The 22,238-nt window shown below is 40.2% G+C and overlaps 1 protein-coding gene across 1 annotated transcript in view; it reads left to right on the plus strand.

Annotated features, from left to right (window-relative positions):
- prkar1b (protein kinase, cAMP-dependent, regulatory, type I, beta) overlaps window positions 1–22,238 on the plus strand; it is a 158,436-nt gene that overhangs the window by 93,976 nt on the left and 42,222 nt on the right. The window contains exons 5-6 of the mRNA XM_063059355.1: window positions 6,934–6,980; window positions 14,105–14,263. Coding sequence (XP_062915425.1) covers window positions 6,934–6,980; window positions 14,105–14,263 — 206 coding nt within the window. The remainder of the gene's footprint in view (window positions 1–6,933; window positions 6,981–14,104; window positions 14,264–22,238) is intronic.

Here is a 22,238-nt window from a genome sequence, read left to right on the forward strand (position 1 = left end):
CAATGTATTACAGTATGTAAGGAGATGGTGTAAAAAGACAGTACTTCTCAGCATTCTAATGAAAGGCAGATTTTAATGTTGATTGAAATTTCTTTGACTTCTAACAAGTGCTTCTAACTATTTAATAAAATGTAGAAAGATATAAAATGGCTGACCTGATGCCGAAAGCTAATTGCTTAACAACATGATAACAGGCAATCAAAATAGCTGTGAACCCACAAGTAAGCAGTGAGATCTAGTCATTAAGAAATACATCAGGAAGAGCAGAACATGTGTCATTTAATTTTATATACTGCTTCTCCTTAAATAGAAGGCAGCCTTTTCCAGGGATCTTTGCGAACATTGGATCTCCCCTGTGCTTGCTTCTTTATATTGCGCTTTGGTGCAAGAGGGCGCTGCACTGGTATAGGAATTGCACAACTGGTGATAATATAAGAATCAAATAACTTGCAATAGCTATGCCTTTAGGAAGTGTATAGCTGTGTGAAAATGTGTTAGTTTTATCCCTTATAATGGAAGCAACACAGACAAAATGCTGGAGGAATTCAGCAGGCCAGGCAGCATCTATGGAAAAGACAGTCGACATTTCAGGCCGTGACTCTCTATCAGGACTGGAAAAATAGATGAGAAGTCAGAATAAGGTTTGGGGGGGTGGGGTGGGGGTGAGGAAGAAATACAAGGTAGTAGGTGATAGGTGAAACAGAGAGAGGGAGGGGTGAAGTTGAGGTCTGGGAAGTTGATAGGTGAAATAGACAAAGGGCTAGAGAAGGAGGAGGAGATAGGAGAGGATAGAAGACCATGGCAGAAGGGGAAGGGGGGAGGAGCACCAGAGAGAGATGATTGTCAGGTAAGGAGATAAAATGAGAGAGATGAGAGGAATTGGAGACTTCATCTTCCTCCTACCCCATCTTCCTGAAAACACCAACTTTCCCCTCTCCTCGGACACTCCCAGCACTCTTCTAGACCCTAGTCTCCCCTTCCCTCAAGACCACTCTGCAATCTCATCTATCTCTGGTCTCACTGTCAGCTGTTGGATCCTCGCAGACTCGATCTTCCTCCCACTCCACCTTCCCTGCAAACCCCAACCCGCTCCTCTTCTCAGACACTATCAATTCTCTTCTAATGTCTCACCATATCTCCTTACCTGTCCATTACCTCCCTCAGGTGTTCCTCCCCTTTCCTTTTCTTCCGTGGGCTTCTATCAATTCGTATCAGATTCCTTCTCCAGCCCTTTTATCTCTTACACCTATCAACTTCCCAGCTCTTTACTTCACCCCTCCCCATCTCCCGGGTTCACCTATCACCTACCACCTTGTACTTCTTCCTCCCCTCCCCCCCCCCACCTTCTTGTTCCAACTCCTGATCTTTTCTTCCAGTCCTGATGAAGGTTCTCGGCCCGAAACATTGACTGTTTATTCGGTTCCATAGACGCTGCCTGACCTGTTGAATTCCTCCAGCATTTGTGTGTGTTGCTTGGATATCCAGCATCTGCAGATTTTCTCGCTCTTATAATAGAGTCTACTTCTGATATGGATCTTGAGAAATGTACGCTCAATGGTCACTTTATTATATACCTATACATCTGCTTTGTTAATGCAAATATCTAGCTAGCCAATCACATGGCAGTAGCTGAGTGTAGAAAATCATGCAGACATGATGAAGAGGTTCAGTTTGTTTTTCAGACCAATCATCAGAATGGGGATGAAATGTGATCCAAGTGACTTTGACTGTGGAATGATTGTTGGTTTGAGTATCTCAGAAACTGCTGATCTCTTGAGATTTTCACACGCAACAGTCTCCAGAGTTTACAGAGGAAAAAACAAAAAAACATCCAGTGAGTGGCATGTCTGTGGGCAAAAACGCCTTATTATAGAGGGAGGTCAGAGACGAATGGTCAGACTGGTTTAAGCTGACAGGAAGGCAACAGTAACTCAAATAACCATGTGTTACAACAGTGGTGTGCAGAAGAGCATCTCTGAATGCACAACGCATCAAACCTTGAAGTGGATGGGCTACAGCAGCAGAAGACCACGAACGTACACTCAGTGGTCACTTTATTAGGTTCTTGACGTAATGAAATGGGACACTGAGTTTATACTGATTAGATTAGAAAGTTCACTGTCATGTGGAATTAACAATATGAAAACCACCAAACAAAAGAACAGTTAATGGATGTTTAAAAGGCCTACATCAAAAACATGCATTGCACTTGATTTGTAAAAACTTTAACGATGCTGATTAAAACCTATCCTCTTTTACAAATCTCTTGGTAACCTAGCCTGATATTTCCTGGTCTGGCAGAATTTAATTATTGATTGACAGCATTCCTGCCATGTACCTTAGAGATGTGTTACATTAAAGCTGGTACATCAGTAGATATTGTAGTCAAGGTATATGTTAAACTGAAACTACAAAAGGAGGTTTATGGTAAGGATTAATAAATCAACTCTGATCGAATGGCAGAGCAGACTTTATGGACTGAAGAGCTTGATTCTGCTTGCATGTCAAAGTTCAAAGTAAACTTATTATCTAAGTACAGTATATACAGTAAATGTGACTGCATACCACCCTGAGATTCATTTTCTTACAGGCATTCACAGTAAATACAAAGAAACACAGTAGAATCAATGAAAAAACGCACAAGAAGGACAAACACCAGACAACAAACTGAGCAAATAAAAAAAACAAAATAATGAATAAAGAAGCAATAAATAATGAGAACATGAGATGAAGAGCCCTCCTTGAAAGTGTGTTCAGTTTAGTGGGAACATTTCAGTGGTGGGATTAGTAAAACTAAGTGGCATTATTCCCTCTGGTTCAAGAGCCTGATAGTTGGCCTAATGGCCATATGGGATTTAGTTTTCTAATCTGGTGATAAACCATGCTGAATACAAAAGGAAATGAAGGACAAAGAGTATTAATAAATGAAGGTGCTCACCTGGACAAAGTCATGTAATGGTGTGATTACAGCAGCAGCTCAGGGGCTGAGTGATAATCTGGGGAGTGACTTGCCACTTTACTTCCCATAGTTTTTCCTCCATCTGTGCATGGTACAGAGGCATGCTCTCCATTTATCTGAATGTGCTCAGAAAGTTTGCTGCTCTCCAAGGCACAACAGCCTGCTTAATCAGTACCCTTAAATACTCACACTTTTCCTCACCACAACATTACATTAAGCTCAATGCAGTGAAGAAAGAAAACATGGAAGCACCCTTACTTCCTTAAAAGTTTGCAAAGATTTGGCATGACATCTAAAACTTTGACAAATCTCTATAAATCTGTGGAGGAGAGTATTTTCACTGGCTGAATCACAGCCTGCTATAAAAACCCCAATGCCCTTGAACAGAAAATCTTACAAAAAGTAGCTATCATTGGGTAAGGCCTTGCACAACATTGAGAACACCTACTTGGACTCTTGTCGCAGGAAAGCAACATCCATCATCAGGGATGCCACACCCCAGGACATGCTCCCTTGTTGCTGCTGCCATCAGGAAGTATAGGTACAGGAGCCTCAAGACTCACACCACCAGATTCAGGAACATTTGCTACCCCTCAACCATCAGGCTTTTGAACCAGCGGGGATAACTTCACCGACCTTCACTCACCCAATATTTAATTGTTCCCATAACCTATGGACTCACTTTTAAGGACCATTCATCTCATTTTCTCAATATTTATTGCTTATGTATTATTGTTGTTACTTTTCTTTTGTAGTTGCCCAGTTTATCTTTTGCACATTGGTTGTTGGTTCATCCTGTTGGGTGCAGTCTTTCCTTGATTCTTTTGTGGTTATTGGATTTATTGAGAATGCCTGCGAGAGAATGAATCTTAGGGTTGTATATGGTGATGTACATGTAATTTGATAATAAATTTACTTTGAACTTTGAACATTTGATGTAAGGGCCTCATTGCAGCATCAGCCAAAATATCCTTGATAGCATGTACCAAACTCCCAGCCACTATCCCTCCGAAAGTTAAGGGCAACATTACTCCATATCTCACACTATTCTGAAAAGCAAATTACCGTTTCGTTTTCTATCACTGCATCAAAGTTCTGAACTCCCTACCTTGGGGGCACCTTCCAACTTGTACTGCAGTAATTCAGGCAGGTGATCTGTCACCATCTTTTATAGGCAATTAAGAAAGCATCCACATCCTGTGAACTTTTTAATTTAAAAAAGGTGTGTCAAATGTAAATAGATTTTGAATAAATTGTGTGGATTATTTTACAAAGAGATGATGAGATTAAAATGATTGATGCTGTATCAACCGCCAGCCCCCAGACCACATTATTATTTCATCTCCCTTTTTTGTCGCTCGCTTTCCTTCTCTGTCCCGTCACTCAAATTTCAATAATAACCACAGTTGTACTTATCACACATTCATCAGACATACTCTGACATCTTGTCAGACAACTCGTTGAGTTTGGAGAAAATGGGAGGAGCCGAAAGAGGAATTCTGCCAGCCAGAGGAGGGTGGTAGTGGAGGGGAACTGGTTGGGTCTTTTGTCGAGAAAGGAGTGGAAAGCTTTAAGGACTTCTTGATCGGGGATAGACGTGTATAGAGACTGGATGTCCATGGTGAAAGTGAGGTTATCAGGGCCAGGGAGCTGATAGTTGTTGAGAAGATAGAGAGCATGTGAAGTATAGTGGATGAATGTGGGAAGGGTCTGAACCAACTGGGATAGAATGGATTCAGGGTATGTAGATATGAGTTCAGAGGGGCAGGAGCAGGCAGAGACGGTGGGCCTATGTGGGCAATCAGGTTTGTGGATCTTGGGTAGGACCTTGAAATGAGCAGTGTGGGTTAAGGGAACTGTGAGTTTGGTGGCAGTGGATGGGAAATCTCCAGAATTGATGCGGTTGGCGATGGTGTGGGAGACAGTGGCCTGATGGTCCGGAGTGGGGTCCTTTTCAAGGGGTAGGTAAGAGGAGGTGTCTGAGAGTTGCTGCCTGGCCTCAGCAAGATAGAGGTCCATCCACCACACTGTAACAGCACCCCTTTGTTGCAGGTTTGATGGAGAGGTTGAAATTGGTGCAGAGAGATTGAAAAGCAGTGCGTTCAGAGAGGGTACGGCTTGAGGGGGAGGGAGGAGTGCTGAAGTTGAGCCGGTTGATGTCTTACCGGCAATGAGATGCAGAATACTGTCGATAGGCAATTTTGAAACATAAACAGTAACATTGGAAAGTATTTCCACTATTTGGCAATGTGAAGAATATATTTGTTGGCATATGAGATTCTTGGCTTTATAAATTGAGTTTTACTAAACAAAGGAAATTACACTGAATTTTTAAAACTATTATGTATTTATGAATGAAGCATTGTATCTAATTTTAAACCACACAAATTGGAAGATATAACTACTTTCTAGTCAGAACGTGTAAAAGCACAACACAAAAATAGGCCCTTTGACCCACATTATCTGTCCCAAACACTATGCCTTATTAAACTAAATCTCTTTTGCCTGCACAGAATCCATATAAGATATAAGATGTAGGAGCAGAAGTAGGCCATATCCCTCCATTCCCTGCATATTACGTAAAAGTTCCTTAAATACCACTATCGTATCTGCTTCCGTCGCAACGCCTGGCAGTCTGTTCCTGGCACCCACCAATCTGCATTTTAAAAATGCTCTGTACATCTCCTTTTATTGTACTCCTCTTCTGTATGACATTTCAACCCTGGGGATAAAGATTCCAACTGTCTGTCCTATTTATGCTTCTTACAAGTTCTCTCCATAGCCTCTGACACAACAGAGAAAATCACCCAAGTTTGTCCAACTTCTCCTTTTAGCTAATACCCTTTATATCTAGGCAACGAATTGGTAAGCCTCTTTAATACTCTTTCCACAGTTTCCATTTCCTTCCTTTAATGAGGTGAACAGAAATGCAGGAAGGTTGATTGGCTTCAGTTACATGGAAAGATGGAAAAACTTGAGACTGTTCTTATTGAAACAAAAATCTTGGGGAGAGAATTGATAGAAGCATTCAAAATCATTAAGAGTTTGATAGAATATATAAATTTCCATTGACATTGTGATGAGTAATCAGAAGATGTCAATTGACAAAAATAATCAAAACCACAGAAATAAGAGGGAGGAAATTTTTGTTGTGATCTATGTTGTGCTGCATGGAAATGATAGAGAAAGCAGATTTAAGATTTGCAAGCATGCGTAAAAAGTTCTGAGTCAGGCGAATCAACTTTCAAAGAGCTGGCACAGGTACAGTGAACTGAGGGATGTTTTTCTTGTGTTCTTTCGCTCATCTATTATTGTATGATTCAAATGTACCTTCACATACATTTGCTAAGGTGTATTTTCTTCCAATGGTTATTAGAAGCAAAAATAAGTAGGTACAAGGACTTTTCTATTTCATCCTACAACTACAGTATCTTCCCACCAACAAGCAAAAATATCCCAAAATTTTGCTTGTAGAATAAAAGAAATTTAGACATTTAGAAACATTGACATTTGAGACTAAATAGATTTCATGAGTTTAAATCCTGAATATAAATGAAAAGGAGAAGTAACCTTGTGATTGAGCTACTCAACAAAGTACTGGTACTTGAAAAGATGGGGCTAAGTGGAGGGTGGATTAGGCAGTCTTAACAAATCTGGCAACTATAAAGCTCTTCTTTTGAAAGATCAGAGCCTGTGAACTTGAGTAGGGACTTCAGAGACTCTTGGTTTCCATGTCAAAAAATAATTTATCTATGAAACTTGAGAGAGAAGATTTTTTTCTTCAGATAAAGAGTAGGTCTTAAAATATCCTTAATGCTTGTCAAGAAATTCTTTAGCTTGTTACTGCATGTAGTCTTTTGACATAACAACTAAAACATCCTAAAGTGCAGTCTTTTGTGAAGAGAATTGTTGACTTAAACTTTGTAACATAAACTTAATTTAAAATATATTGTATTTGTTATTTCTGTTACCAGGTGATGAGGGTGACAACTTCTATGTAATCGATCAGGGGGAAGTTGATGTAAGTGTTTGAAATACTGTGGTTTTTTAATGGTTTTCTATTTTCATTTTGGGGTAGGGATATGTGATGGAAATTAAGATATTATATGCAAATAAACACATTTAATGGCATTGATGAATGCCTGTAGGCATTACGGACCTCCACAGAGATGACCTTCACGAAACAAAATGCACCTGTTTGGTCAGGGTAATCTATTGATGGTATAGTAATTCACTGCAAAGAAACACTTTAACATCTAACCACTTGCTGTAGCTCCCTCACATCGGTATCTGTTAAACCCACGATGTGGTGCCCGAGGCTATTTGTTCCAGGTGCTTCATTTGCTTGTTTAATTGTGTGAAATGAGATCAGCTCAAATGAAAACGGACTGGCCTGTTTGTACATAAGCTTATTTAGAGCTGTAAATTGGTCTGATTTATTGTACAAAGCTGGTTACTTTAATTATAATCACAATGTTAGAAATAGTTAAGTAATTTGCACCTCTACCACGAAGTAAGTTTGTTTTATGTTAACTAAAGTTCAAAGTTCAAATTTATTATCAAAGTGGGACGTGGCATTGTTGATCAGGGATAGTGTCACGGCTGCAGAAAAGGTGGACGCCATGGAGGGATTGTCTACAGAGTCTCTGTGGGTGGAGGTTAGGAACAGGAAAGGGTCAATAACTTTACTGGGTGTCTTTTATAGGCCGTCCAATAGTAACAGGGATATTGAGGAGCAGATAGGGAAACAGATCCTGGAAAGGTATAATAATAAGTGTCATGATGGGAGATTTTAATTTCCCAAGTATTGATTGGCATCTCCCTAGAGCAAGGGGTTTAGGTGGGGTGGAGTTTGTTAGGTGTGTTCAGGAAGATTTCTTGACACAATATGTAGATAAGCCTACAAAGAGAAGAGGGTGTACTTGATTTGATATTGGGAAATGAACCTGGTCAGGTGTCAGATCTCTCAGTGGGAGAGCATTTTGGAGATAGTGATCATAATTCTATCTCCTTTACAGTAGCATTGGAGAGAGATAGGAACAGACAAGTTAGAAAAGTGTTTAATTGGAGTAAGGGGAATTATGAGGCTGTAAGGCAGGAAATTGGAGGCTTAAATTGGAAACACATGTTCTCAGGGAAAAGTATGGAAGAAATGTGGCAAATATTCAGGGGATATTTGTGTGGAGTTCTGCATAGGGACGTTCCAATGAGACAGGGAAGTTATGGTAGGGTACAGGAACCGTACTGTACAAAGGCTGTAATAAATCTAGTCACTAAGAAAAGAAAAGCTTACAAAAGGTTCAGAGAGCTAGGTAATGTTAGAGATCTAGAATGTTATAAGGCTAACAGGAAGGAGCTTAAGAAGGAAATTAGGAGAGCCAGAAGGGGCCATGAGGAGGCATTGGCGGGCAGGATTAAGGAAAACTCCAAGGCATTCTACAAGTATGTGAAGAGCAAAAGGATAAGACGTGAAAGAAAAGGACCTATCAAGTGTGACAGTGGGAAAGTGTGTATGGAACCAGAGGAAATAGCAGAGGTCCTTAATGAATACTTTACTTCAGTATTCACTATGGAAAAGGACCTTGGTGATTGTAGTGATGACTTACAGCAGACTGAAAAGCTTGAGCATGTAGATATTAAGAAAGAGGGTGTGCTGGAGCTTTTGGAAAGCATCAAGTTGGCTAAGTCGCCAGGACCGGATGAGATGTCCCTCAGGCTACTGTGGGAAGCGAGGGAGGAGATTACTGAGCCTCTGGCGATGATCTTTGCATTATCAATGGGGACGGGAGAGGTTCCAGAGGATTAGAGGGTTGCGGATGTTGTTCCTTTATTCAAGAAAGGGAGTAGAGATAGCCGAGGAAATTATAGACCACTGAGTCTACTTCAGTGGTTGGTAAGTTGATGGAGAAGATCCTGAGAGGCAGGATTTATGAACATTTGGAGAGGCATAATATGATTAGGAGTAGTCAGCATGGCTTTGTCAAGGGCAGGTCATGCCTTACGAGCCTGATTGAATTTTTTGAGGATGTGAGGCTAAACACATTGATGAAGGAAAAGCAGTAGATGTTGTGTATATGGATTTAAACAAGGCATTTGATAAGGTACCCCATGCAAGGCTTATTGAGAAAGTAGGGGGGCATGGGATCCAAGAGGACATTGCTTTGTGGATCCAGAACTGGCTAGCTCACAGAAGGCAAAGAGTGATTGTAGACAGGTCATATTCTGCATGGAGGTCAGTTACCAGTGAAGTACCTCAGGGATCTATTCTGGGTCTCTTACTCTTTGTGATTTTTATAAATGACCTGGATGAGGAAGTGGAGGGATGCGTTAGCAAGTTTGCTGATGACACAAAGGTTGGAGGTGTTGTGGATAGTGTGGACGGCTGTCAGAGGTTACAGCGGGACATTGATAGGATGCAACCTGGGCTGAGAAGTGACAGATGGAGTTCAACCCAGATAAGTGTAAGTTAGTTCATTTTGGTAGGTCAAATATGATGGCAGAATATAATATTAATGGTAAAGCACTTGGCAGTATGGAGGATCAGAGGGATCTTGGGGTCCGAGTCCATAGGACACTCAAAGCAGCTGCGCAGGTTGACTCTGTGGTTAAGAAGGCGTACGATGTATTGGCCTTCATCAATTGTGGAATTGAATTTAGGAGCCAAGAGGTAATGTTGCAGCGATATAGAACCCTGGTCAGACCACACTTGGAGTACTGTACTCAGTTCTGGTCGCCTCACTACAGGAAGGATGTGGAAGCCATAGAAAGGGTGCAGAGGAGATTTACAAGGATGTTGCCTGGATTGGGGGGCATGCCTTATGAGAATAGGTTGAGTGAACTCGGCCTTTTCTCCTTGGAGTGACGGAGGACGAGAGGTGACCTGCTAGAGGTGTATAAGATGATGAGAGGCATTGATCGTGTGGATACTCAGAGGCTTTTTCCCAGGGCTGAAATGGTTGCCACAAGAGGACACAGGTTTAAGGTGCTGGGGACTAGGTACAGAGGAGATGTCAGGGGTAAGTTTTTTACTCAGAGTGTTGAGTGTGTGGAATGGGCTGCCGGCAACTGTGGTGGAGGCAGATACGATAGGGTCTTTTAAGAGACTTTTAGATAGGTACACGGAGCTTAGTAAAATAGAGGGCTATAGGTAAGCCTAGTAATTCGTAAGGTAGGGACACGTTCGGCACAACTCTACATCGGGGGAAGATACATTTGCAAAGACCAAGTGCAGCAAAGCTTCATCAGACTGATTCCTGGGATGGCATCTTCATTATTTCAGGGGAGATTAAGTAGACCTGATTTACACTTTTTTTGAGGTAAGAGTGAGTTATGATCTAATTTAAACTTTCAAAACTCTTATGACGGTTGACAGGGTATGTGTAAAAATTATGCTTCCCTTTTGTTAGGTGTCAGAATAAGGGTTCATAGTGTCAGGGGAATGGACATTTGGTACAGTGGGCCAAATGGCCTGTATTGTGCTGTAGGTTTTCTACGTTTCTATATTAAAGTATGTATATCGTATACATCTTTGAGATTCATCTTCTTACAGGCACAAAACAAAGAAACACAATAGAATCCACAAATAAACACACACATTAAAGACTTTCAAACATCTAGTGTACAAAAGAGGACAAATCATGCAAATAGTAAACAGAAAGTAAATTTCTGTACAGCAAAATATCATGATCCATCTGCATTACTTTTTGTCCTCATATTTGAATGAAACATCAGTAATGGAATTTTTGACGAAGAAGAACTTCTCAATTAGTTCATAACACTTAGTATGAGGGATGGAACGTGTCAGTGGTATAGATTGTTCAGAACCAAAATTCTAAGCCTGCTTTTCCTATCAAGCATGTTACAACGAGGTTTCAAATTGCTCATATATTGTATCACAAAGTTTTATTCTAAATGATTAACCCAGCTTGCATCTGAATGAATCAATGCTGATCCCGAGAAGCCAGCTTCATAAACCATTTGAAAGTAACCCTTTCAAGTAAAGCCTATGTCTTCTGAACCAGCTGAAACAATTTGTTTTGAGAACAAAAGTAGTAGCAGCAAAAGTAGCCGCTGTTCATTTTACGCTTGCTCTACAGTTCAGCAAGCTCATGCCTCATCTTTCACCATGACCCTAACCTTCATTCCCTTAATTCTTTTAATAAAATATATATCTTGGTGTTAAACGTAATTTGCAAATGAACTGCCACTGCCTACTTGGTGAAGAAATTCAATTTATCACTGTACCAAATGTCCATTCCCCTGACACTATGAACCCTTATTCTGACACTTAACAAAAGGGAAACATAATTTTTACACATACCCTGTCAACCCTCATAAGAGTTTTGAAAGTTTAAATTAGATCATAACTCACTCTTACCTCAAAAAAAGTTTAAATCAGCTGTACTTAATCTCCCCTGAAATAATGAAGATGCCATCCCAGGAATCAGTCTGATGAAGCTTTGCTGCACTTTGTCTTTGCAAATGTATCTTCCCTTGATGTAGACTCTAGAACAATATACAGTGTTCCAGATGTGGTTTCACCAGTTCCCTATACAACTGGAGCAAAACATCTCTACTTTGTACCTAAATTGGTTCTTATTACAAGAGGATTTATCATTTGAACTTTAAAATTGCTTACTGTACCTGTATACTAGCTTTCAGTTACTTAGTTTACAAGGACCTCCAAGTGCCCCTAAACAACACCTTCCAGTCTCTCACCAGTTTAAATATTTCTATTTTTTAACAAAGTGGATGACCTCACATTTCTCCACATTATTCTCCATTTGTCACGTCGTTGCTGGTTCACTTGTCTGTAACACACCTCAATGCATCCTCCTCACTCTCCACACTCCATACATCATCTTATCATCGGCAAACTCAGTACATTGCACTTGGAGGAGGAGATCAAGTTACGAGGGGTGATGTTACATGGTCTAAGGTGGAAGGCGCCAATTTTAGAAAAGCTAGCACATTTATTTTTCAACATAGTCCCCTCCTGCGTGTACACAATTAGTCCAGTAGTCGTGGAGCATACAGATGGATCCCTTCTTTGTAGAAGCCGTCCACAGCAAGGGTGATTGATAAGTTCATGGCCGAAGGTAGAAGGAGATGTTATACAGCTCTCGTTACATGCACGTGCAGTTCAACTCTTTGAGTGAAAATGCAGAAAGTTTGAAGTTATTAAATCATCTCCCTCTACCTTGGGCCACAAACTTATCAATCACCCCGATGTGGACCACTTCTGGAGGTCCAAGATGCTGACTTCTATAAAGAAGGGATCCGTATGCTCCACGACCACTGGACTAAGTGTGTAAATGTAGGAAAAATAAATGTGCTAGGTTTTCTAAAATTGACTCCTTCTACCTTAGGCCACGAACTTATCAATCACCCCTTGTATTGTTAAAGATTGTTAAGAGCTGAGGCCCTACAGCACCCCACTTTTCAGAGCCTTCCAGCCCTAAAATTATGTTTATTTATGTTTCTGTTTTTCTGTCAGTTAGACACTCTCATCAGTATACTGACCTCAGTATATCTCACGTAATTTCTGATTAATGGCTCTTATGCAGTATCTTTATTGAAGACCTTCTGAAAATCCAATTATCTATATCATCTGGTTTACCCTTAATTAATTCCACTTGTTAAACCTCCAAAATATTCTTAACAGATTAGACAAAGATGATTTAGCTTTGGAACAATGTTGACTCTCACCAGTCCTGTTATTATGTTCTAAATGCAGTGTTACCACATCCTTTGTAATCGTTCCCAGCTTTGTAAATCCCACTAATGTCAGGTTAACTAGTTCCCGTTTTTCCTCCTCTTAAATAGTGGGGTTACATTTGTTATCTCCCAATCTGTGAGAACTGTTCTAGAATCCATAGAAGATGACAGCCAGTACATCCATTATCTCTTTCACCACCACCATCAAATTGTCATCAGCGCCTGGAGATTTATCACTGTCCAGTCCTACTAATTTCTCCAGTTTCTTTTAAACTAATGCTTAATCTCTTTGAACTCCTCATTTTACTGTAGACCTGCAGCGTTAACTATTTCCAGAAGGTCTTCTCTATCTTGTGAAGATCGACACAAAATATTTGTTTTTCTGTCATTTCCTTATTCCCCAATATAATTTCTCTCAACCTAATTGTCTCACTGCCTACCTATGTCATTCTTTTTAATAGTTTGTTTTTTATTAAACTATAATTTTATCTCTCTTTTCTATTTGTTTGGTGATACAGCACAGAGTAGGCCCTTTGAGCCGTGCCGCCTGACAAAACTGATTAACCCTAACCCAAACATAGGATAATTTACAATGACTTATTAACCTAGTAGGTATGCCTTTGGACTGTGAGAGGAAACTGGATCATCCAGAGAAAACCCTGAATTCCACAGGGAAGACGTACACTCCATATAGATGGCGCTGGAATTGTGCTCTAAGCTCTGGAACTCCTCGAGATGTTATAGTTTAAACACTAATTGCTACGCTATTGTGGCACCCTCTTATCAATTTCTTTTGTGCTCTGTTGAACTCTAAAAATTTTTGGGCTTTCCAGTTTTTTGCTAGTATTAGAAGCCTTTTCAAATATATTACAATGTTTTACTTGGTAGGTTCAGTTGAACCATTTTCTTTTTGCCAAGTTATCTTCATGCACTTGTATGGACCTGTCCTGCCATCTTAAAATTGCTCCTTTCTTGAAGTAATGCACTTTGGGAGACTGTTTTATAAATAGCATCAGCTCTGTTTGATTCTGAATTTTTTTAATTAGTTCTTGTTGTTTCAACCACATCAAGAAAAGCACAAAGTATCTGGGATTCAATAAAAGTTAGTAGATTAAAACTTTTATTACATTGCAGTAGAAAGGCATTTTTACCTTGTTCTACCTCAATACACTGTGTAATGATTTGATCTGTATGAACACTATGCAAGACAAGCACTGTATCTCAGAACATGACTATGATAAACCAATTCTGTGCACAACTTGAATGTTTTGTATATCACTTGCACAAAGAAAATCATTAGACCATTATGACTTTATTCTGTTTCGCACCAGTACCCTCCCCCCTCCCCATTTTCCCCGGCAAAGATTATTGAGGACGAAAAAGAAGAACGTGGACATCAGTGTTGACAAGTTTTTTATTTTTGCCTAGGTCTATGTCAATGGAGAATGGGTTACAAACATTGGAGAAGGAGGTAGTTTTGGAGAACTTGCTCTGATCTATGGCACTCCAAGAGCAGCAACTGTCAAGGCCAAGACAGACCTCAAACTGTGGGGAATCGACAGGGACAGCTATAGACGCATTCTAATGGTCTGTATTATGTTACTAATATCAATTTGCAATTCTTTTTGAATTGATTGTTAATTGTATATAAAAATATTTTTCTATTGTTCTGAAACTGGACGTTGAACAGTTCTTCAGGAACCATACCACATTTTAAACAAATTCTTGAAATCAGTAAAACTTTAATATTGTATACGTGCAGAACTTAGTATCAGAAAATGATGGCCTATGAAGAGGGCATTCAGTCCATTATGTCCATGTCATCCAAAAATTGAGCCTTTTCACTTACGCCCAGTTCTTGGTCCATAATCTTTAAAATTATGTTTCTGTGAGCATCTTTCCAGATGATTTTTTTTTAATATACTGAGGGATCTGCTTCCACATTCATTCATTTAGAGGGCGAGTTTCTAGAACCCAATACTTCATGGGTGTATCTATCTTCTTGAAATCCCCTGTATTCCATTCAATAATTAACTGAAACTCCTGTTCTTACCTTAGACTTCAATACCAGGAGAAAGACATTTTTTAAGTCTTAAAAATTTAATCAGCTTGATTTAATTTCTCCTCAGTCTCCTTGATTTCATGGTATCACAATAGTCATTTAGTTTGCCTATTATAATTTTAACATTATAGTTACAGCTACTGAAATAATGCTGTTTTCACACAGAGTAATGTATGAGTGAAATCTATCTGAATATCTAATTTGCAAATGCCATTTTGTGGTTGCTTTGAATTTATAGGCCTGATAAAACACAAAGTGAATCGCTACACTACAACAAACATTCAAAAACAATTTGTCAGGTTTTGTATTTTTTTGTGAAACATTTATTGTGAGTGTTTGGATTAGAATAGAAGCAACAAACTGGATAAATCCTTTGAGATAAATATGAATGTTTCCACTGCCTCAATCACCTTTTGAGCAAGTTCCAGGGTGCCAGTGCCCTTGTGGTGATTTCCTGCTCCTCCTCTAAAAGCTTCTCTAATTTTATAAATGAACATAGATTTGGCCATAGACTCCCTGCTTAATGGTATTGATCCATAGCATAAAAAAGATTGGGGTACCCTTGGACTAGATTAAAAGACATTTGGATAAGTACATTGATCAAAAAGGTTAGAAGGATACACCTGCAAAGGTGACTACCTTAGTTGGGCACCTTGCATAGATGAGTTGGGCCAAAGGACCTTTTACTGTGCTGTATTGCTCTGTCTAAATATTTGTCATTAATAGCAGATTTATCATTGTTGAATGGCAACTTCCTTCCAATGAGATTGAATAATCAAAATAGAATAAGATATAGGACCAGAATTGGGCCATTTGGCTCATCGAGTCTGCTCCATTTTATCATGGCTGATCCATTTTCCCTGTCAGCCCCAATCTCCTGCCTTCATCCCGTATCCCTTTATGCCCTGACTAATCAAGAATCTATTAACCTCTGCCTTAAATATAACCAATGATTTGGCCTCCACAGCCACCTGTGGCAACAAATTCCAGATTCAGCACTCTGGCTAAAGAAATTCCTCCTCATCTCCATTCTAAAAGAATGTCCTTCTAATCTGAGGCAGTGTTCTCTGGTCTTCGACTCTCCCTCCATAGGAAACATTTTCTCTACATCCACTCTTTCAAGGCCTTTTAACATTTGGTAAGTTTCAATGAGGTCATCCCTCATTCTTCTGAATTCCAGTGAACAGACACCCAGAGCCATCAAACACTCCTTGTATGACGAGCCTTTCAATCTCGGAATCATTTTCGTGAGCCTGCTTTGAACCGTCTCCAATGCCAGCACATTCTTCCTTAGATAAGGAGCACAAAACTGCTCACAATACTCCAAGTGAAGCCTCACCAGTGCTTTATAAAGTCTCAACATTACATCCCTGGTTTTATATTCTAGTCCTCTCGAAATGGATGTTGACGTCACATCTGCATTCCTCACGAGGCTATTTGTTTACTTGTTTGTTTCTTAGACTTTCTTGGAACTAGTTAAATGTTCAGATAATTGTCGCCTTTTCTAATAATATGTAATAATTGTAATTAATTTCAAATCATAGTGGTAAAATTTTATTGATTTATGACAATGCATTTTTCTCTCTGGTATTTTGGTCTTGAAGTTTGCTGGTGTAGTCTTCTACTTTGCAAGTTAAATGGCTTATGCCAGTGGTCCCCAACCTCTGGACTGATACATTGCTGCGAAGCGTGCAGCGGTGGCCGGAACACACCCAGCACATCTTTAAGAAAAAAGCCGAAATAAACAAGCTAATAAACGGCTGGGCGGCACCTAATTAATTAGCTTGTTTATTTCGGCTTTTTTCTTAAAGATGTGCTGGGTGTGTTCTGGCCACCGCTGCACCCCTGCATGCTTTGCGGCAATGTATCGATCCACGGCCCAGAGGTTGGGGACCACTGGCTTATGCTGTACAAGGGAGGTTTTCAAAATTCAAAGTAAATTTATTATCAAAGTACATATATGTCACCATATACAACTCTGAGATCTATTTTCTTGCGGGCATACTTAGTAAATCCTTAATAAGTAATAACCATAACAGGATAAATGAAGGACCACACCAGCTTGGGTGTTCAAAGGACAACAAACTGCAAATACAAAAGAAAGAAAGAATAATTAATAAATAAATAAGCAAAAAACATCAAGAACATGAGATGAAGAATCCTTGAAAGTGAGTCCAGAGGTGTGGGAGTATTTCACTGATAGGGCAAGTAAATTTTAAATTTAAATTTAAATTTAAAGGAATATTTGAGAAAGGTTTGGATAGTTAACACAGAGAAAAACCAATTAACAAGAAGTTAAGAGCTGTCCCCCCCAAGAAAACGCATTTGTAACTTTTTCACTCTATTTCATAAGCACACTGAATGAACACAGAGAGCAAATAACCTTTACATGATGTCAGATTCAAACTAGGTTTTTTTTTAAACTTCAAAATGTTTTCAGGCCAAAGCACAAGTGCAACTTATTGATAATACTTTCTTATTCTATGAACTTAGGCAGCTAGTTCAAAAGGTGTCGAGGATACTGGCCTTCAACAGGCAGAACACTGAGTATAGGAATTGGGTGGGACATTTTATGTTGCCACTGTACAAGTTGTTGGTGAGGCCACATTTGGAGTACTGTGGTAAACTGTCATAGGAAAGATGTGGCTAAACTAGAAAGAGTGGAGAAAAGTTTTATGTGGCTGTTGCCCATTATCGGGAGAGGTTGGCCAGGCCCAGATCTATATTCTATGGAACATTGGAGAATAAGGGCAAGTTTAGAAGTGTTTAAACTTAGGAGAGGTATAGATGAGTGGAAAGTAAGTGTTTTCCCCAGGGTAGAGGAGTCCAATATTAGATTTAGGCTGAAAGAGAACAGTCTTTTGCCCAGGGTAGGGGAATCCAATAATTAGATTTGGGGTGAGCGAGAACAGTCTTTTCCCCAGGATAGGGAAATCCAGTACAGTATTAGATTTAGGGTGAAAGGGGAAAGATTTAAAAGGGACCTGAGTGACAACTTTTTCACACAGATGGTGGTGACTATATGGAATGAGTTGGCAGAAGCAGTAGCTAAGCAGGTACAATGGTATTCTTCGAGAACCACTTGGATTGGTACATGGAAGGGAAGGGCTTAGGGCAGGGGTTCCTAACTATTTTTATGCATGGACCAGTACTATTAAGCAAGGGGTCCATGGACCCCAGGTTGGGAACTCTTGGCTTAGAGGGATTTGACAGGAAATTAGAACGAGCTGGTTGGGCGCTATGGTCAGCTTGGGCTGATTGTCCTGAAAGGCCTGTATCTGTGCTGTATTGCTCTATGATTCATAAACTCATTTGAACAATTGAGAAAGGATAAAATCCAGCATGTAATTATTAACATTTTCTAACAAGTCATTATTTGAAAAAAAAACACTTGAATCTTTTGTTTGGAATTCAGCTTTTTGTTCATGAGGTTTGAATGTGTTAGTATTGAAAGCACCTATTAAATAGGAATCATTTGAAAAAGCATCGAGTTTTTGTCCACTCTTTCTGTAATGGGGCAGAATATGATTGGAAGAAGATAAATACTAAATGATTGTATTCTCAAAAATAAATTCCAAGGATAATTCCTTAACTTTGCTTTCCTCTTTGGCCAGGGGGTAGGGGTATCTCATCAGTACCTCAGCGAAGGAATATCGACTGGAGTTTTGGGTATATTATGTGAACTGTCTTCCATTCACTCAATGGTATCCTGGCAAGGTCTAGAAAGAAAAAAGTATGGGAAAGGATATAATTAAAATAGACTGAAGAGATCATGTTTGAAGAAGTTTTTAAATTGCTGCATCTCTCTGACTGAGGAATGGCTGGTAGTCGGTCCAAGTAGCCCAAGGCTCTACTATCCATGTTTGAGTAAAGGAAAGAAGGTATGCGCATAACACCAGAATTAAGAGCTGATGTTGGTGGCTGGGGCTGTTGGAGGAAGACTGGGTTTAAGGTTATAGGAATTTACAGAGAAAGGTTAGGTGAAGTTATGCATGGAAGTAAAGAGAAGCATATCAAATTTAGTGCTTTTGGGAACTCAAAATTATCCATGAGGCACAGAAAAATTAGCAGCAGCAGAGATCTATTCCATTACAATTTGCCAAGGAGGAACATCTTCAACATGGGAGCTTAACCAATTGTCTTGACATATGACAGCATTATGTGTCTCCATCTTTGATATCCTGAGAGTAACCATTAACTAGAAAGCAAACTAGATCAGTAATAAATGCTGTGGCTGCAAGAGTAGAAATTCCACCACCACCCTAATGATCATTAATTCTGTGAATTCTGCCATCAGTGATGACCACATTGCAGAAACCATGCTGCGAATCATAAACACAAGAAAGTCTGCAAATGCTAGAAATCCAAAGCGACACACAAGAAATGCTGGAAGAACTCAGAAGGCTAGGCAACATCTATGGAAATGAATAAACAGTCAATGTTTCGGGCTGAGACCCTTCTTCAGGACTGAAAAGGAAGAGGGAAGGTGCCAGATTAAAAAGGTGGATGATGAGTGAACGGGACTTTAGTGCAGGACTGGTCATGTACAGCAGGTATTTAGATAAATAGAGAAACACACAGGATGGAAACCTGGGAGACAGAGCATTGGAATAACAAAATGAGGAAGTTATGGAGATGCCTGATGTTATAGAAGTATACATAAGCAATCCTTCTGTTGGAGAGGATATGGAGACTGAACCATCTTCTGGATTATAATGAACCCGAGAATGTAAGCAGAAACAGATATGCTGGACGAGCTCAGCTAGTCAAGCAGCATCTAATGAAAGAGAAACCAGTTGAAGTTTCATCAGAAGGGAAAACAAAAGGGTGGTAATCTAAGCAGTAGAGGGGATGTGGGAGGGCAATTGGTGAAACATAGGGAATGTCAGGAATAAGGTGAAATGATGAACAGCCACTGAACCCTTGTCTATAGCAGCCTGGGGTCCATGGACCCCTTTCTTAATGGTATTGGTCAACATGGCTTTGTCAAGGGCAGGTCATACCTTATAGGCCTGATTGAATTCTTTGAGGATGTAACAAAACACATTGATGAAGGTAGAGCAGTGGATGTAGTGTACATAGATTTCAGTAAGTTATTTGATAAGGTTCTCCATGCAAGGCTCATTCAGAAAGTAAGGGTGCATGGGACCCAAAGAGACCTTGCTTTGTGGATGCAGAACTGGCTTGCTACAGAAGTCAAAGGATGATTGTAGATGGTTCGTATTCTGCATGGAGGTCAGTGACCAGTGGTGTTCTGCAGGGATCTGTTCTGGGACCCCTCCTTTTCATGATTTTTATAAATGACCTGGATGAGGAAGTAGAAAGATGGATTAGTATGTTTGTAGATGACACAGAAGTTGGGGGTGTTGTGTTTAGTCTGGAGGATTGTCAGAGGTTACAGCAGGACATCAATAGGATGCAGAACTGGGTTGATAAATGGCAGATGGAGTTCAACCCAGGTAAGTGTTAAGTAGTTCATTTTGATAGGTCAAATTTGAAGACAGAATATAATGATAAGACTCTTGGAGGTGTGAAGGATCAGAGAGATCTTGGGGTCCATGTCCATAGAACACTCAAAAGCTGCTGCGCAGGTTGACAGTTTTGTAAGAAGGCATATGATGTGTTGGCCTTCATCAACCATGGGTTTGAGTTCAAGAGCTGTGAGGTGATGTTACAGCTATAGAAGACCACAGTTAGACCCCACTTGGAGTACTGTGTTCAGTTCTGGTCACCCCACTACAGGAAGATGTGGATACTTTAGAGAGAGTGCAGAGGAGATTTACAAGGATGTTACCTGGATTGGAGAGTGTGCCTTATGAGAATAGATTGAGTGAACTCGGCCTTTCCTCCTTGGAGTGATGGAGGATGAGAGGTGACCTGATAAGAGGTGTCGAAGATAATGAGAGGCATTGACATCGTGTCTAGCCAGAGACTTTTTCCCAGGGCTGAAATAGTTAACACGAGGGGGCATAGTTTTAAGGTGCTTGGACGTAGGTACAGGGGGGATGTTAGAGACAAGTTTTTCATACAGAGAGTGGTGGGTGCATGGAATGCACTGCCAGCGACGGTGGTAGAGGTGGTTACAATAGGGTCTTTTAAGAAACTCTTAGGTAGGTACATGGAGCTTAGAAAAATAGAGGGCAATGCAGTAGGGAAATTCTAGGCAGTTTCTAGAGTAGGTTACATGGTCAGTACAACATTGTGGGCTGAAGGGCCTGTAATGTGCTGTATATTTCTATGTTCTATGTTCTATGTTCCATGGCATAAAAAAGGTTGAGAATTCCTGCTCTATGGAATTGTCTGTGTTGCGAAGTCTGGTTGATGTTGCATCGTCTGGCATGTTGGGACATGCCCAGCAGGCTAGAATACACAAGTGGATAAAATAAGCTGGGATGAGAGGAATGGCTTGTGCAAATGGCCAGTTCTGATACAAACAGACTTTATAGATGCTGGAGAATTCAGTATTGAGTCCTGCAGGTCGTAATGTGAACAGTGAAGAAGGGTTTCATTTCCTGTGCTTCCATTGGGCCTTGTTGTAGCTGTACAGGTAGCCGTAGATACAAGTTAGAGTGTGGATTGAGTGGTGAATGGAAAAGGCAGGCACTCCTGTGTGGAGAACACCGCCATCGCCCAAGCTGCATTTGGTTTCCATATAGTAAAGGAGGCCACCTGGTGAGCACCAAGAACAGCAGACTAGACTGGAAGAAGGGCAAGTAAATGTTGCCCCTCCTTGGCTGGGTGGCTAGGTAGTGCAAAGAGGTGAATTCATGAAGCATAGAGGCAGTCTGTGGCATTGTAAGCATTGGTGGTAATGTAGGTATGGATGTCAGTGCACATGTTTGATCTGCAGTATCAGGTGTTATTTGTCATCCTAGAGGAAAATTTTGTATAAACATTATTCACAGGCCTTTTTGTCAGCATTTTGAAGCATTGGTCTTTGAGAGGGGGCAACTTTATGGTACAGTTTATGTCCTGAAGAAACCACACTCAGTGGCCACCTTATTAGATACACCTTGGAACCTGTGCAGTCTTCTGCTGGAGCCCCTCCACTGCAGGATTTGGCATGCTCTTCGGCACACCACTGTTGTAACACATGGTCATCTGAGTTACTGTCGTCCTCCTGTCAGCTTGAACCATTCTCCCCTGACCCTTCTCAGTAACAAGATGTTTTTGCTCACAGAACTACCACTCACTGAATGTTTCTTGTTTTTCAAACCATCTTCTGTAAACCGTAGAGCACGGGAAAAAGTAACAAAGTGCTTTCCCAGCGTATATGATGAATAAACTCTTCTCAGGCTTCCACTGTCAATTATAAGTGATATTTCAATGATAAACTCTGTCATCTTCTAGGATAATGCCTGGGTATGTCTAGACTAGTGGTATTTATACCCCTGTAGTCCGTCCCTCCTGATTGGTTAGTCTTCATCCAATCAGTTTTCCGCTCTCCCACCTTGTTTACAATTGAATTCCAGCTCTTACTTTGAGTAAGACCTTTGGCTT

The sequence above is a fragment of the Mobula hypostoma genome, chromosome 9 (assembly GCF_963921235.1).
Source record: "Mobula hypostoma chromosome 9, sMobHyp1.1, whole genome shotgun sequence".
In the NCBI taxonomy this organism is placed as follows: domain Eukaryota; kingdom Metazoa; phylum Chordata; class Chondrichthyes; order Myliobatiformes; family Myliobatidae; genus Mobula; species Mobula hypostoma.